At 50.9% G+C, this 16,866-nt stretch overlaps 1 protein-coding gene across 3 annotated transcripts in view; it reads right to left on the bottom strand.

Annotated features, from left to right (window-relative positions):
* Nucleotides 1-946: 946 nt before the first annotated feature.
* ZC3H12D (zinc finger CCCH-type containing 12D) overlaps nucleotides 947-16,866 on the bottom strand; it is a 36,314-nt gene continuing 20,394 nt past the window's right edge. For all 3 annotated transcript variants that reach the window (XM_017958233.3, XM_009205908.4, XM_009205909.3), the window contains 4 exons: nucleotides 12,393-12,532; nucleotides 7,354-7,588; nucleotides 3,341-3,447; nucleotides 947-2,227 (listed from right to left, as the gene is read on the bottom strand). In XM_017958233.3, the coding sequence (XP_017813722.1) occupies nucleotides 1,434-2,227; nucleotides 3,341-3,447; nucleotides 7,354-7,588; nucleotides 12,393-12,532 (1,276 nt within the window). In that variant the 3' untranslated portion in view covers nucleotides 947-1,433. The remainder of the gene's footprint in view (nucleotides 2,228-3,340; nucleotides 3,448-7,353; nucleotides 7,589-12,392; nucleotides 12,533-16,866) is intronic.

Raw genomic sequence — 16,866 nt, 5'->3', positions numbered from 1 at the left:
TGGCTCTCGTGCTTACAGTCCCAGTTACTCAGGAGGCTGAGGCAGGAGGATCGCTTGAGTCCAGGAGTTTGAATCTTCAGTGAGCTATGATCACACCACTATACTCCAGACAGAGTGACAGAGTGAGACTCTGTCTTTTTTTTTTTTTTTAAGATGGAGTCCCGCTCTGCCGCCCAGGCTGGAGTGCAGTGGCATGATCTCAACTCACTGCAACCTCCACCTCCTGGGTTCAAGCGATTCTCCTGCCTCAGCCTCCTGAGTAGCTGGGACTACAGGTGTGTGCCACCATGCCTGGCTAATTTTTTGTATTTTTAGTAGAGACAGGGCTTCACCATGTTGGCCAGGTTGGTCTCAAACTCCTTACCTCAAGTGATCTGCCTGCCTCAGCCTCCCAAAGTGCTGGCATTACAGGCGTGAGCCACCATTCCGGGCCGAGACTCTGTCTTATTACCAAAACACACACACACACACACACACACACACACACACACACACACACACAGAAGAAAGAAGAAGAAGAAGTAAAAGAAGGCGGCTCAGCTGGTACGGTAGAAGGCCTATTCTGGAAACTGCCATGATGGGTGGCTTAAAAAAAAAAAAAAAATTGAAGATACTTAACCCTGAGCCAAACGGTATGTGTCTGTGTGGTGTGTGTGAGTATGTACATGTGTGAGACTGCATATGTGTGTGTGTGTACATTTGTGTGGTGTGGGGTATGTGTGTGAAGGGGGGTGAAGGTCCCAGAGGCGGCCCTGGGACAAAGCGCTCCTGCCACTCGTCCCCAGCATGGCACAGCCACACAATTCAGAGCACAGCAGAGCCCACACCTGGAGGCTGGGCTCCCCTTGCAGGTGGGGTTAGCAATAGCCAACATGAAAAATTCCAGATAGCAAATCTCCTCTGGCCACCTGACTACATATTTCAAACATTATCTGATGTAATGAAATTCAAGACCATTCACGGTCTTTTTTAAACTTCTGACTACAACCCACATTGAGGTTAGTTACACGATTGCCAAGAGGGTAGGGACACAGGCTAGGTAACAAGAGTTCAGACTCAGCCTGATTGCACAGGGTGCGCTCTGACCTGTCCCAGTCCGCTGTTTGTGGTGGTGACCCACTAAATTGATTTTGTGACCCACTTGTGGATTCTACTGCAGCTTGGACCTGCAGTCTCCGTGCACATGGAAAATCATTCCCTCCACGGAAGTAGGTGGGCCTCCCCGCAGCAGGCCCCAGCCTCAGTGAGTATCACCAAGTGCCACCAAGCCCCCACAACCCTGCTGAGGAGGAGGAAGCAGGCTTCCCTGACCATCTTTAAAGAAAAGGGGGCGCCACGGTGGGCCCACTCAGGTACAGGCTGGCAACCATAGGTCCACCCGTCCAAGACCCAAGGCGAGGCTGGGCCATTCCCTGCAAGGGCGTGATGGTCCCTTAGGGCTTGCCCAGCGGCGCCCCAGCGCTCTGGGATCTCTGCACCAGGAGGATGAGCCTGGCGAGGTCGGAGAGCGCCGGGAACGCGGCCATCACACGGTCCACCTGGTCGCGCGGGAAGACGCTGTAGAGCGCGATGCGAGCCCGGGCGCGAGCCTCCCCCTCGTCCTCGGCCGCGTACCCTGAAAGTCCCCCAGTGGCGCCGTCGCCCCAGGCCGGCTCCGCCCAGGCGGAGCGCCCAGGGAAGCGGTCGGAGCGGGGTAGACGGGCCCACGGGTCGTCGGGCAGCCTGCGCGAGGAAAGCAAGTCGCCGTGCAGGTCCCTAGGGCGGTGTTCGCCCCGCGGCTGGAGCTGCAGGCCGGGCGGAGGCGGGAGGTCGCCTGGGGAGAACTGGCTCTCCGGGCTAGGGAGGCTGAGCGGGCCTGGCACCTGGCAGCCCGCGGAAACCCAGTCGGGCCCTCCCAGTCGGGGCGTGAGGCCACAGGCGTGGCCCGGGGGAGGCGGCCCGAGGGGCCCCGGGTCGTCGCTGAAGGCCAGCCGAGAGAAGCTCCCCTGCAGGGCGACGAGGTCTGGGGACCCCCGCGCCAGCGGGAGGCTGTGCGCAACTGGCTCCCGGGGTGCCGCCCGGGCTCCTGCGGGGCCGCCCGGGGCTCTCGGTGGCAGCTGCTCCTCGGCGCCCGCGCCAGGCCGGGCCCCTGTCTTGGCGCGGAGCTCGTCGGCCACCGCCAGCTGCGCGTGGTGCGGCCTCTCCGGGTGGTAGAACTTGCACTTGATGCCATAGGTGCATTTCTTGCCTGAAAGGGGCGGGGGCAGAGAGGGCGAGGCGTGAGGCCGGGGGCGCGGAGGGGCGGTGCTGCCTGGTGCATCCGGGGAGTGCCAGCCCGCCCGCCTCTCCGTGGAGAGTCCGCCAAGCAGGCCCCCAGGCCGCCGCGGACTCCGAAGACTTAGCGCTCTGGAAACGCCTCAGGATCTGGGCTCGAGACCGAGGTGGGGAGAAGTGCCCAGGAGGCGCGGTCGGCTGGGCACACTCATCCCAGGGTATGCAGAGGAGTGTTGGTCCCAGGTCCCTTTGACCAGGGACTAAGACCAAATCTCTGGATTCAAAGACTTTCAGCCTCCACTTCCCCAGGAACCCTGTGGATAAGGCCAGGCTTAGGGAGTGGGCGGTAGGGAGTGGGTGCTCCGGGCATAGAACTGCCCCTGCAGTGCTGCCTCAGTTCCTACCGTTCTCCCTGTTCGCTGTGTTTAACGCTCGCCTTCACCCTGCACGCTGTTCTAACAGAGTCGTGAACAAAAGATCAAGTGTTACCATCCAGACCCAGGGCTTCTGAGAGTGAAAGGGGGAAGGAGTCAGCCTGAATGTATGCATAGTCACCTAATTCTAACAAGAATTGATTGACTGTCACCCAAGCCTTTACTGAACTTGGAGACATCAAATAACTTGGTGAAGCAAGTCAGTGAAAGAGCTGACTAGAAGGCTGGCATCCCCCTGGGTGCTAGGATAAAATTCTTAACTCTTCATGGATAGCAGTGACCAAAATCCATAAGGTGGGGGGGGTGGGGTAGGGTGAGGACAGAAGCTCCCGGGGGCCAGGTGAAGGGACTGAGACCCGCAGCTGGGTTTGTGTCCAGCCTCCTGGCTTCTCAGACATAGCATTGCTGTGTGCATGATCTCTGCATCCGACTGTGGCATGGGACCCTGGCTCCCATGAAATCACCAGCCAGGATGTCAGTTCTGCAACAACCCTGTCAGGAAAGTTCACTCTCCAGGGTGGCATAGCTGGAGGGCAGAATTTGGGCAAGAGCCCAGGCTGCTGAGCACCAGGCCAGTGCTTTTTGACTGTGCTCCTGTACTGCCCCCACACAAGGCCCTGAACAGGGCCTGCGAAGCACTGGGCACTACCCACCATAGGGACAATGCTGCCAGGATGGCTCTGGGGGCTTCGGCTTCCTGCTCAGGAAGTTGCTCAGGGAAGGTCCGTGGCGGCCCAGGGGGTCATCAGGAGGCATGAACCTGGAAAATAAGCACAGGCGCAACTGCAAGACCACCTGGGATTTGCTACCAGCACCTGTACAAAAGAAGCAGGCCCAAGTTCCCCGAGAGCACCAGGAAGCATTCGGCCCTGGGCCCACCATAACCCAGCGGGATGTCACAGCATCTTAAAGCAAAAGCTTCCCTTCGCACTGAACCCCATGCAGAGCACACAGCACAGCTCTGGGCTTCTTTGGGTGTTTCTCCCGCTGTGGTTCAAGCCAGCAGTGTCAGAATCACCTAGCAGCTTAAAAGTGCAGTCATCTGAGTGCAGTGGTTCACATGGGTAATCTCAACACTTTGGGAAGCTGAGGCAGAAAGATCCCTTGAGCTCAGGAGTTCAAGGCCAGCCTGGGCAGCATAGTGAAACCTTGTCTCTACAAAAAGTAAAAAAAAAAAAAAAAGAAAGAAAGAAAATTAGCCGGGTGTGGTGGTGAATGTCTTTAATCCCAGCTACTCGGGAGGCTGAGGTGGGAGGATGACTGAGCCTGGGAGATGGAGGCTGCAGTGATTCGTGATTGTGCCACTGCACGCCAGCCTGGGTAACAGAGTGAGATCCTGGCAAAAAAAAAAAAAAAAAATTTGCAGCCTCCGAGCTTCACACAAGACCTGACTCATCAGAATCTGAAGTTGTTCAGGAATCTGCTTTTAAGAACTTCCCCTTTGGAAGGCCGAGGCGGGCAAATTGCCTGAGCTCAGGAGTTCAAAACCAGCCTGGGCAACACAGTGAAACCTCATCTCTACTAAAAAATACCAAAAAAATTAGCTGGGCGTGGCAGCAGGTGCCTGTATTCCCAGCTACTCAGGAGGCTGAGGCAGGAGAATTGCTTGAACCCAGGAGGCAGAGGTTGCAGTGAGCCGAGATCACGCTACTGCACTCCAGCCGGGACGACAGAGTGAGACTCCATCTCCAAAACAAAAAAGAACTTCCCAGGTGATTTTTATCCAGGAAAATGAAAGTATAATTGCTCTAAGGGCTCCTCTGGCTTCCCACTGTCCTCAACAAAAGGTTAGAAACCTCTATGAGGTTAACAAACACTTCCAGAAAAGCCAAGAGTGGTGTCATACGCCTGTAGTTCCAGCTACTAGAGAAGCTGAAGAGGGAGGATCCCTGAAGCCCCGGAGTCCAGCCTGGGCAAGAGAGCTAGACTCTGTCTCTAAACAAACAAACAAACAACAACAGTTCCAGAAGGTTTCAGAGTTGTATGAGCTCCTTGAGGCTTACGTCCCATTTCTCCTGTGTTTCACCCCTTGAAACAGAGCTCTGGGCTGTGAACCTGCAGGTGAAGAGGTTCAATAGGAACAGAGAGTTTGAATCAGTGAGGAAGTGGACCCCAAATGCTGCCTGCACATACAGCCACCTCACAGACTTAACCTCCTCTGCACACCCTGGGGGCACAGGATCTGGTCGCAGTTTCCAGGCTGCCCTGCCCCCGACCTGCCCTTCTCTTCTCCCTGGCATGGAGCCCTAATGAGGAAGGGAATGCATGCTCAGAGTTCAACAGGGAAAACCTCAGAAGGAAAACGCCCCTTGCTAAGTGAGGTTCCACTTTCTATATAAATACTTTTGTTCCCAAGGCCACTTCCAGGTCATACAAAGGTTCTGTAGAGAGTTTGGGATTCTAAATCAAGGAGGAGATGCTTTTATGGGTTGCTGTCCCCCTAAGAGTCCAGAGTCATGCTGAAGTCCCACTCTGCAGAGAGCTGGGTGATCCCCGGCCCTGTGTGGCCTCCACAGAGCAGCTCCCAGCTGCACAGCCGGCTTCTCAGAATTGGGCCTTGACCAAGAATCTGGGGAACCGCCCACTGTGGTTATTAAAAGTTCCCAAAGACTTCCTCTCCTGCTCTCCCAGGAGCAGAAGCTGTGCCAAGAGGGCCCTGTGGACGTGCCTGGGGCACCAGGGCAGGCACCCTCGCTCACAAGCGGGCGGCAGGCCCTGCCTCCTGGCAGGCCCTTAACAGAGGCCAGTGCGTCAAAAGGACTTGGCCCCGGCCCCAGGCTGTCGTCAGGCCAGAGATGGCCATGTCCCTGAGAGCTCAGTGAGGATTTCATAGGCCCAGACTAGCCAGATTCCTCCAGGCCACAGATGGACAGTGAGAGCCACTGGCCTTTTGCAGCTGGAAATGACAATGGGGGCTCCTGCAGGGCGCTGCTGCCATGCCTCTGGCCCTCCACCTCCATGGCTGCAGGAGCAATTGGCCATGGGGACCACAGTACCCCTTGGGGCACCATGTCCCGGGAATAGCTGCTACCACTTCTGGGGCACAATTGTCTCTAGTCCTCACAATGATCTCAGAGGTGACACTATTAATCCCTTTTCAAGCTAAAGAACATTCAGCTCAGAGAGGCTGAGTGGTTCCCCCTTGACTCCCAGCCAGTAAGCGGCAGGGCCTCAGACGGAAACCTCACCTGCCCCAGCCCTTTCACACTGTGTCCCTGGGTCCAGAGTCCAGAGTCAGGAGCTGCTCAGTCGTGTGCAAACAGCCTGAGCCCAGACCTCTCTCCCCATCGACCCTTCCCCGGGCCACGGCCATTCACTCCGTCATTCCTTTACAACTAGTTACTGCACGCCTGTGGGTCAGGCATGCTGGAGACACCACACGTAAGACAGATACAGTCCCTGCCCTCACAGAACTGAGGAGTTTGTCTCAAACCACATTCCAAAAAGTCAGTCAGAGAGCCCAGAATGAGGGCTAAGCTAACACTGCCTGGAACAGAAATGGAAATGGGAGCAACAGGCCAGCTGGCTGTGCTCTGTCACACACTGCTGTGGTCTCCAGACCCTCATCCACCTTGCCAGTGTTGCCCTCACCACCTGCTAAGCGGTTTGTGCCTGTGGCCCTGGTGTCCCTCTCCGCCTCCAGCCATAGGCAGTTGGTCTGGGATGAACTGACCCAAGGGTCCTATTTCAGGGCTACATGAACCAGCCAGGTTCTCCTGAACATTTCAACCCAGAGGTACGGAGACAGTCAGGGCCAGGCAAGGGGAGATCTTTACAGCCCAAAACAAAAGATTCTGGGCGGGTCTCAGTGGCTCACACCTAAAATCTCAACACTTTGGGAGGCTGAGGCAGGAGGATCCCTTGAGCCCAGGCGTTCAAGGCTGCAGTGAGCTGTGATCATGCCACTGCACTGCAACCTGGGCAACAGAGTCAAGGCCCTGTCAAAAAAAAAAAAAAAAAATCTGTTGCCCACTCCCATATGTAATTCAAAACTTTTGTTAAAAAAAAAAAAAAAAAAAAAAAAAAGCAGTGGCTCACGCCTGTAATCCCAGCACTTGGGGAAGCCAAGGTGGACAGATCACGAGGTCAGGAGATGGAGGCTATCTGGCTAACACGGTGAAACCCTATCTCTACTAAAAATACAAAAAATTAGCCAGGCATGGTCGTGCGTGCCTGTAATTCCAGATACTCAGGAGGCTGAGGCAGGAGAATCGCTTGAACGCCAGAGGCAGAATTTGCAGTGAGCCAAGATTGAGCCACTCTAGCCTGGGTGACAGAGCAAGACTCCATCTCAAAAAATAAAATAAAATAAGACAAAAACCTGAAATAAGTGAAAGGCAATACAACAAACTATAGATCTTTTCCATGATGACTATTTCAATAATCTGAAGTACGCAATTCTGTTTTTTTTAAGTTAGTGGTGCCCTAAGCGCATGCTTGCATGCTTGGCCCACATCTTGGGCTTCTCTGTAGTGTGTCAGATGTGGCCCTGGGAACAGCAAGGTCAGAGCAAAGCAGCCCGCCGAGAATGCAGACCTGGGAGAGCTCTGTCTGCGGGGCTGAGTGACCGGGTGACCCCAAGCTCCGCCACCTGGAGGTGGGCGTGGCCACTGCCCCGCCCCTGAACCCCCGCCCGCCCGGGTGTCAGGACCCCAGCCGGCCGTACCGGTCGTTGACAAAGGAGAACATGAGCAGCCTCTGCTCGATGAACCACTTCCACTCGGGGTTCTCGCTCTGCAGGTCCCGGTAGTTGTCGTTGGAGACGATGACGCCGTCCTGCTCGTAGGCCACCTTCACGATGTAGCGGTCGTCGTAGCAGACCAGGCGCTTGCCGTGCACCTTGCGGGATGGCGTGTACACCAGCACCGCCTGCCGCTCCAGCTCCGCCAGCACATGCTGCTCTGGGGGCGGGCGACGGAGATGCGGGTGAGGGCCCAAGGGCACCGCCCCTGAGGACCACCCCCAACGCGAGGCCACCCGCCTCCCCACCCGCTTCCCGGGCCGGTCAAATGAGGGCCAGGGAGGTTTTGAGGGGAGCGGGGGAAAAAATTTTCAGTTTTTCCCGCCATAGCGTTCGCTCCTTTCACCCCATTTCACTGAATTTGCCTGAAGCCCCAGGTAAAGCGGGCGTGTGGCTTCCGTCCTGCCCACGTCATGACAGGAGTCCAGAAAGCCGTACTCTGCAAGGGAGAGTCACTTTAGAAGGAAGCACTCAGCCACAGCCTTTGTCCTTTTGAGGGATCCATGCCACAATGCCCCTACCGTAGCAGGCACAGAGGCCTCCTGGAGAAAGACATTCCTGTATTAACCGGGACCTTGGTGATGCCTTCAGCATGATGGGGAGCCTTGCCTCCACCTGAAAAGCCCTGCATGGGCCCCTAGCTGGGAGTCAGAGGTCCATCTTCTCCCACCATACAGGAACCTGCCTGGGACACCTTCGGGATGGAGCACCCCATCTCTGACAAGAACATCATAGAAAGCGTCCAGGACTAGGAATCCAGCCTGGGGTCTGGGCTGGGCTCCAGTTCCTGGGTACTTCACCCCCGTTTAATGTCCGTCCGGTTTTATATTTATAAAATGAAGATAGCAACGCCTCCTCTTCTGGTCTCAGAGTGTCTGTAAGTGGACTGAGCTCAAGGGAGTGCGAGTTCTTGCAAAAACTACTCGAGAGATAAACATACACCAGATGGTACAAACATTACAAGGCCTTTTTTATCAGAGGTTAAAATCTGCATCCCAGGAGGGCCAAATGTTTGATCTGAATTTTGCCTTTGGAGACATGCAGGAAAAAAAAAAAATCCATTTGACACGTAATAATTACTCAGGTCCCTCAAGTTTAAGTCCTTTCCCATATGACACTGTTGGCTGATTTTTAAAAGGTGCATAATGCAGCTATGGTACAAAGAACAAAAATAAAGACACCACATATCCAGCATCTCCTTTGAGAAACAGGTGGTGGCTCATGTTTGGAAGTCCCCTCTGTCCCCTCAGTCTGCAATCCTCTCCATTCCCCTTAAGCCCTTAGGATAACCCTAGTTTTAGAACGCCGTGTTTATAATTTCCTTGTTTTTAGTTTTAAAAATGCAGATTATGAGAATCATTTTCTTTCTTTTTTTTCTTTATTTTTTTTGACAAGATCTCACTGTGTCATCCAGGCTGGAGTGCAGTAGCACGATCATGGCTCACTGCTGCTTCTACCCTCCAGGCTCAGGTGATCCTCTTACCTCAGCCTCCCGTGTAGCTAGGACTGCAGTCATGCACCACCACGCTCAGCTAATTTTTGTATTTTTTGTAAAGATAGGGTTTCACCATGTTGCCCAAGCTGGTCTCAAACTTCTAGACTCAAGCATCCACCCACCTCAACCTCCCAAATTGCTGGGATTACAGGGGTAAGTCACCATGCCCCGCTGAGGACTATTTTCAGTGTGATTACACATTAGACTTGACACAAATGGAATCATACTATACATATACTTAAGCAGCTTGTCTTTTTTGTTCATCATTGTGTTTGTGAGGTTTGGTTATGTCATATGTTCATCACTGTTAGTCTTGCATCTAAGTCCCTGGCACAGAAGAAGCAAGAGCCTCTTCAGGGTATATCTCCAAGGGTGAATATGGATTAGCGGTATGGAAGGCACTTTACAAGGTAATGCCAAATTGTTTTCCAGAGTGGTGATGCCAAGTTACATACCCAACACAGCACATAAGACAACCTTGCCGACACTTGGCATTTTCAGGCTTTTGAATTTTTGCCAATCTGGTGGGCACAAAATGGCCTCCTACTGTGGTTTTATTTTGCATTTCTCTGGTTGCTAATGAGATTGAGTATCTTTTCATACGTTTGTATGTTTATATGGCCATATATGTTTCCTTTTCTGTAAACAGCTTATTCATGCTTTAGCCCATCTTTCTGTTGATTCATTGTCTTTTCTCATTGATTTGGAGAAGTTCTCTCTAGACCTAGGCAGTAATCCTTCATCAGTAATGTGTGATGTATAACCCACCCCCACACTCTCACCCCAGTTTGAGGCTTATCTTTTCACTTTTTTGTTTTTGTGGTATCTATTAATGAATAAAAGCTTTTATTCATTAATAGGTTGAGAGGGCGGTAGGGAGTGGGTGCTCGGGGCATAGGACTGCGCCTGCAGTGCCGCCTCAGTTCCCACTGTTCTCCCTGTTCGCTGTTTCATTAATAGGTTGTGTGGGCCTCTTTGGGTGTTTCTCCCGCTGTGGTTCAAGCCAGCAGTGTCAGAATCACCTAGCAGCTTAAAAGTGAAGTCATCTGAGTGCAGTGGTTCACATGGGTAATCTCAACATTTTGGGAAGCTGAGGCAGAAAGATCCCTTGAGCTCAGGAGTTCAAGACCAGCCTGGGCAGCATAGTGAAACCTTGTCTCTATAAAAAGTAAAAATAAAAAGGAAATTAGCCAGGTGTAGTCAAATTATACCTGACATACATGTATGTATTACATTTATTACATCATACATAATAAATAGTGAAATTTATTCATCTTTCCTTATAAGTTTGCATTCGTTGTGGCTTATTTAAAAATTCCTTCCCTACCCCAAAGGAATTTCTCTACTTTTTCCTACATTATATTTAAGTATTACACTACTGTTGAAATTCACCATTCTTCATATTCAAACCATAAAGAATAATTCAGGACAACCAGTTCATGACAGGGAACTGAACAAAAGTATTTATATTTCCTCCTTCTCATAGTTCCAATGTAATGAAAGGTGGGGAAGAGCTGTAATCATGTTAAAAGTAGGTTTGGGGACAGCAGCAAACCCCGGATTTTGACATATTTTAGGAAGATAGAAAGCAGTGAGGATCTTATTGATTGGGGCATGAAGGGAACCACAGCCCAGAATGTGTGCAGAAGGCTGGAGTGGAGGTGGGAGCCATTTCCCTGCAGTCTTGGAGCACTCCCAGTGGTGGAGATGGAGTGGACGTTGGTAAAGTCAGGATGACTAACAGGTGAGCTGAGCTACTCCCTGGCAGCTGCTCCCAGGAGCATGGACCTCCACTCATTTCCCATCCCCATCCCGATAAACAAAGTGAAGATACAACCAGGAAGGAGGAAGCCTCCCATTGTTGCTGTTGACCTCCTAGAATAAAACCATAAAACCATCATCATCCTGCCATTGGAATAAGTGGTGGGCAGAGGTGCCAGGCTGCCTGCCTACTCCATGCCAGGTATACTAAAGTGAAAACTGCCAGTCAACACAAATGGTCCACACTACCATTCAGGGAGAAGTTATCATACTAGGAGAGAAAACCCATGGCAATTGCACAGATACACAGTCATGTGCTGCATAACAATGTTTCAGGCCATGTGTGTGACAGTGGTACCATAAGACTATAACAGAGTTGAACAATTCCTATCATCATAGCCATCCTGACCTTGTAGTGTGACACGTGACTCATGTGTCTAAGGTGATGCTGGTGGAAACACTCTACTGTGCTGCCAGTTGTGCAAAAGTCTAGCGTGTACAATTATGTACAGTATATAACACTTGATCATCATAATAAAGAGCTTTGCATCTGATCTCTTCTCACACGTGAGCATCCCTAATCCAAAAATCTGACCAACATGATGTTCAAAGGAAATAGTCACTGGAGCATTTGGGATTTGGGATTTTTGGATTAGGAATGCTGAACCAGTAAGCATAATGAAAATATTCAGGAATTCAAAACACTTCTGGTCCCAAGTATTTCAGATAAGGGATACTCAACCTGTTTAAGAAGCCAAACAACAAACAAGACCCTGTTTGTTTAAACCACAGTGTTCTGACCGTGCCTAGTGGCTCATGCTTGTAATTCTAGCACTTTAGGAGGCTGAGGCGGAGGGATTGCTTGGGCCCAGAAGTTAAAGACCAGCCTGAGCAACATGGCAAAACTCTGTCTCTACAAAAAACAAAAACTAGCTAGGGCCGGGTGTGGTGGCTCACACGTGTAATCCTAGCACTTTGGGAGGCAGAGGAGGGTGGATCACCTGAGGTCAGGAGTTCAAGACCAGCCAACATGGTGAAACCCCATCTCTAATAAAAATACAAAAATTAGCTGGGTGTGGTGGCGCATGCCTATAGTCCCAGCTACCTGGGAGGCTGAAGCAGGAGAATCGCTTGAACCTGGAATGGCAGAGGTTGCAGTGAGCCAAGATCGTGCCATTGTACTTTGGCCTGGGTAACAAGAGTGAAACTCCATGTTGAAAGAAAGGAAGAAAGAAAGAATTCCCTGGGTCTCAGTTTTCTTCTTTTTAAATAAAGAGATTAGATGAGGTATTCAGTAAATAAATATTACCTGACCAAATAAATGTCTCTTTCAAATCCTATAAACTATTAGGAGTGGAATACAGATCCAGTGTCTCTTCAGGTATTAAAAGGTGTCAGGCACAATTATTTTGATAACTTAACACACCAAAAGAGTAATTTGTTCATTCATCTACTCAACAACTGCTTAATGAACACCTAATTTTGAACTACTTATTGAATACCAGGTGTTAACGCTAGGTGCTAGGTGCTAGGTGATGGGGCTATGGCATTGAACAGTCATAATCAGTGCCTTCATGGAGCTTATAGTGCAGTGAGGAAGACAAACATCATTAAACAAACAACTAAGTAGATATTTGACTATCGATGTTAGAAGTGCACCAAGGAAACGTGTCTAGTACCTCTTGGGCATACATCTGCTCCAGCATACCTCTGATAGGGGTGTCAGCTCTTGGTGGGTCCTTCCTCCAGGATGGAACAAAAACTTTGATGTAGGTGTGTCCTCTGTCCCTGAACCAGTCCACAGCCAGCTTGATTCCCCGGCAAGAGAAGGTTTCTTTATTTCCATGGCTACAATGGGAAAACAAAGAAATCTGTAGAGACACTGCAAGTGTTCTTAAGAGTGATTCCCTGTGAATATCCTGGATCACAGTCTCATAATCAAGAGGGAACCAGGAAAATCTACATTTTAGGCCAGGAGCGGTGGCTCACGCCTGTAATCCCAACACTTTGGGAGGCCGAGGTGGGCAGATCATTTGAGGACAGGAGTTTGAGAACAGCCTGGCCAGAATGGTGAAACCCCATCTCTACGAGAAATACAAAAATTAACCAGGTGTAGTGGTGGCACCTGCAATCCCAGCTACTCTGGAGGCTGGGGCGGGAGAATCACTTGAACCTGAAAGGTGGAGGATTCAGTGAGCCGCAATCCCACCACAGCACTCCAGCCTGGGCAACAGAGGGAGACTCTGTCTCAACAATAACAACAACAACTAAACAAAACACACACATATACACACACAGGAAAAATCTACATTTTAAAGATAGTTCATTCTTTCATTCACAAATAATATCCATTAACAAGAACCACATAGCGTGTGATAGGTATGTAGAGGGTCTTGGGCTCTGTGATAGCTAATACTGAGTGTCAACTCGATTGGACTGAAGAACGCAAAGTATTGTTCCTGGGTGTGTCTGTGAGGGTGTTGCCAAAAGAGATTATCATTTGAGTCAGTGAACTGGGAGAGGCAGACCCACCCCCAATCTGGATGGGCACCATCTAATCAGCTGCCAGCATGGCTAGAACAAAGCAGGCAGAAGAAAGTAGAATGAGCAGACTTGCTGAGTCTTCTGGACTTCATTTTTCTCCCATGCTGGATGCTTCCTGCCCTCGACATCAGACTCCAAGTTCTTCAGCTTTTGGACTCTTGGACTTACACCAGTGGTCTGCCAGGGGCTCTTTGGCCTTCGGCCAGACTGAAGGCTGCACTGTCAGCTTCCCTACTTTTGAAGTTTTGGGACTTGGACTGGCTTCCTTGCTCCTCAGCTTGCAGATGGCCTGTTATGGGACTTCACTTTGTGATCGTGTGAGTCAGTACTCCTTAATAAACTCCCCTTCGTATATACATCTAGCCTATTAGTTCTTCGCTCCAGAGAATCCTGACTAACACAGCTCCAAGGAGAATACATTCTGAGGACTAACAGACAACACCCTCTCTTTAACCGAAGCTAAGAAAGATCAACATAAGACAGAAAGGAGTAGCCATCTACAGAATCACTCTCACCCTGAGAGATGGTCGTAAATGTGTTATTGGGTTTCCCAAGTCCAAGCAAGGAGGCCAATGCCCCTCAAATTCCACAGAAGACTTCAGTGGAGGCAATAAGGAGAGAGTGGTTTGAGATCAGGCAGGGCCTTGCAGACAATATGGAAGATTCCTTTCTTCCTCCTAAGAGGAATTAAAAAGCCACGGAAGGATTTTAAGATTTGAGGTAGATGATGTGATGTGATGTGATGTGGTGTGGTGTGGTGTGGTGTGGTGTGGTGTGGTGTGGTGTGGTGTGGTGTGGTGTGGTGTGATGTGATGTGATGTGATGTGATGTGATGTGATGATTCAAAAAGCCCAATCTGAGGCCAGGGGTGGTGGCTCACACCTGTAATCCCAGAATTTTGTGAGGCCGAAGCGGGTGGATCATGAGGTCAGGAGATCGAGAACATCCTGGCCAACATGGTGAAACCCTGTCTCTACTAAATATACAAAAATTAGCCGGGCGTGGTGGTGTGTGCCTGTAATCCCAGCTACTCAAGGGGCTGAGGCAGGAGAATTGCTTGAACCCGGGAGGCGGAGGTTGTAGTGAGCCGAGATCGCACCACTGCACTCCAGCCTGGGCGACAAAGCAAAAATTGACGGTGACTTGGACTAAGCTGGTGGTGGTGAATGAGGGAGAAGAGTAGGTGAACTTGAAAGATATTTATTTAGAAAGTCAAATCTCCAGAACTCAATGACTGATTGGATATGTGAGTGATAGAGAAGAAGGCATCAAAGATGACTCAAGATCTCTGGCTTGTGTAACAGGATGGTGGGCTATTCACTGACACCAGGAATTCTGGAAGGGAACAGGGTTAGAGGGAAAGATCATGAGTTTTATTTTAGACACATATCAAGCTGTTAACATTTCCACTTAGAGGAAATGTTAAGTAAACAACTATGGTGCAGAGGAGATGCCTGAGTGATTAAAGCTGTAGGCCATCTCTGTGTAAGCAATAGCTGAGGCCACATCATGGACAGAATTTCCTGCTCGCCTGGAGAGAAAGTGAGCGGCCTGGGCTGGACCTGGAGGAACTCTGCGACTTTGCAACTGGTTATAGGTAGATGGGGGGCAATATCACATGGGACTCAGGAGGGACGGATCTAAGAAGCGGGAAGAAAACTAGAGGGTGCGCATCAGGAAAGCAGAGGGAAAGGGGCCACCAAACGCTGCTCCAAGTGACTGGTGAAACCTGAAGATGTCCCTCAGACTCAGTCAGTGGGGTCAGTGGGGATTTGCTGGAGGGAGACAAGTGGATAGATCTGAGATATTGAGAAGGCAAAATCAATTGGACTTAGCCATGGATGAGACAGAGCCTGGCCTCAAATTAGATCACTCTGCCTCCTCTTTCACCTTCAGATCCCAGCTTCATCCTCACTTCCTCAGGAAAGCATCTGCTACTCGCTAGACTCCATCAGATCCGTCTCACGAGCTCTCAATGCACCCTCCCGCTCCTTCCTGGCACTGGGGAACATTCGCACCCATCCAGGGGATCGCCTGGGTCTCCCTTCTTTAAACCATGAGCTCCTCTTGCTCACCACGCAACTCTCAGTGCCCAGCATTGTGCCTAATAATTGTAATGACCCAATTTAAAAGCCGTTGAATAAACGAATGGCTAAGAAGAAACTCAGCTGAGAAGCAGCTAGAGGAGAAGCCGAAGCAAAGGGAAGAGCTGACTGGAAAGATCCAAACACAGGTGTGACTGACATGGTCTAAGGATCAGAAAGACAGGCGTGGGGCTGGAGCACGAGGAATGAGCCCGGGCAACAGGTGTAAAGGGAGAGGCAAGGATAAGTTCTTAGAGAGCCAAGGACCACCACGCCACTCATGCCCTCTCCTGAGAAGCCTGGCAGCCAACCCATATGCAGACAAGGATGACATTTTGAATTCGCACTGCTGTGGTCTCTCTCATATGTGACCTTTTCTGCTATTTTCTCAGGGGAGATTAGGATAGTCACAAGTTTATAAAAGAAAAAGGACGCAGTGGCTTATGCCTGTAATCCCAGCACTTTGGGAGGCCGAGGCGGGTGGATCACCTGAGGTCAGGAGTTCAAGACCAGCCTGGCCAACATGGTGAAACCTCGTCTTTACTAAACATACAAAAATTAGCTGGATGTGGCAGTGCGCACTTGTAATCCCAGCTACTGGAGAGGCTGAGGCTGGAGAATCTCATGAGCCCGGGAGGCAGAGGTTGCAGTGAGCCGAGATTGAGTCACTACACTCCAGCATAGGTGACAGTGCGAGAGTCTGTCTCAAAAAAAAAAAAAAAAAGATAAATATCCCTTTCACTATTGAGGCTGAACTCTGAGGCTTGTACAGTGAGGAGAAAATATCAACAGGGATGTCTGTGGTCAAAAGGAAGAGGAAGGCCAAGCGCGGTTGCTCACGCCTGTAATCCCAGCACTCTGGGAGGCCAAGGAGGCAGGATCACGAGGTCAGGAGATCAAGACTATCCTGGCTAACACGGTGAAACCTGTCTCTACTAAAAATACAAAAAAATTAGCTGGGTGTGATGGTGTGCACATGTAGTCCCAGCTATTCGGGAGGCTGAGGCAGGAGAATCGCTTGAACCTGGGAGGCAGAGGTCACAGTGAGCTGAGATCGCACCACTGCACTCCAGCCTAGGCGACAGCGAGACTCCATCTGAAAAATAAAAACAAAAAGAAGAAGAGGAAGCAGATCGCTGGTACCTTCCAGGCCAGCAGAAGTTGAAAAAGAGGGAAGATGGAAGGAGGAGGAGGTCCTCACCCCGCACCCCCTCTCCGGCTCTACCCAGCCCAGCCATACAGGAGGGGGAGATGGAGAAACATCGAGACTGTGTGAACAAGAGGCTGAACCAAAGGCTGAACCTTTGTTTTTCAGCACAACCCGGGCAGGTTGCAAGCCTGTCAGAGAAACCTGGTTTCTGTAGGGCTGCCTTGGAGGAACATGGCGGGAGAGGTGAGTCTGAAGCAACACCCCACCCCTCACGTGCCCCCAGGCCTAGTGGACTGTCCGGGGATGGACAAGCTGGTGCCAGTGAGCAGACAGCACTTTAAGCCAGTATGGCTCCCAGAAGGCCACTTCCATGTTCCCTGTTTAGAGGCCAGGCCAGCCCAGCC

The sequence above is a fragment of the Papio anubis genome, chromosome 6 (assembly GCF_008728515.1).
Source record: "Papio anubis isolate 15944 chromosome 6, Panubis1.0, whole genome shotgun sequence".
Lineage (NCBI taxonomy): Eukaryota > Metazoa > Chordata > Mammalia > Primates > Cercopithecidae > Papio > Papio anubis.
This window is presented reverse-complemented; position numbering and strand designations above follow the sequence as displayed.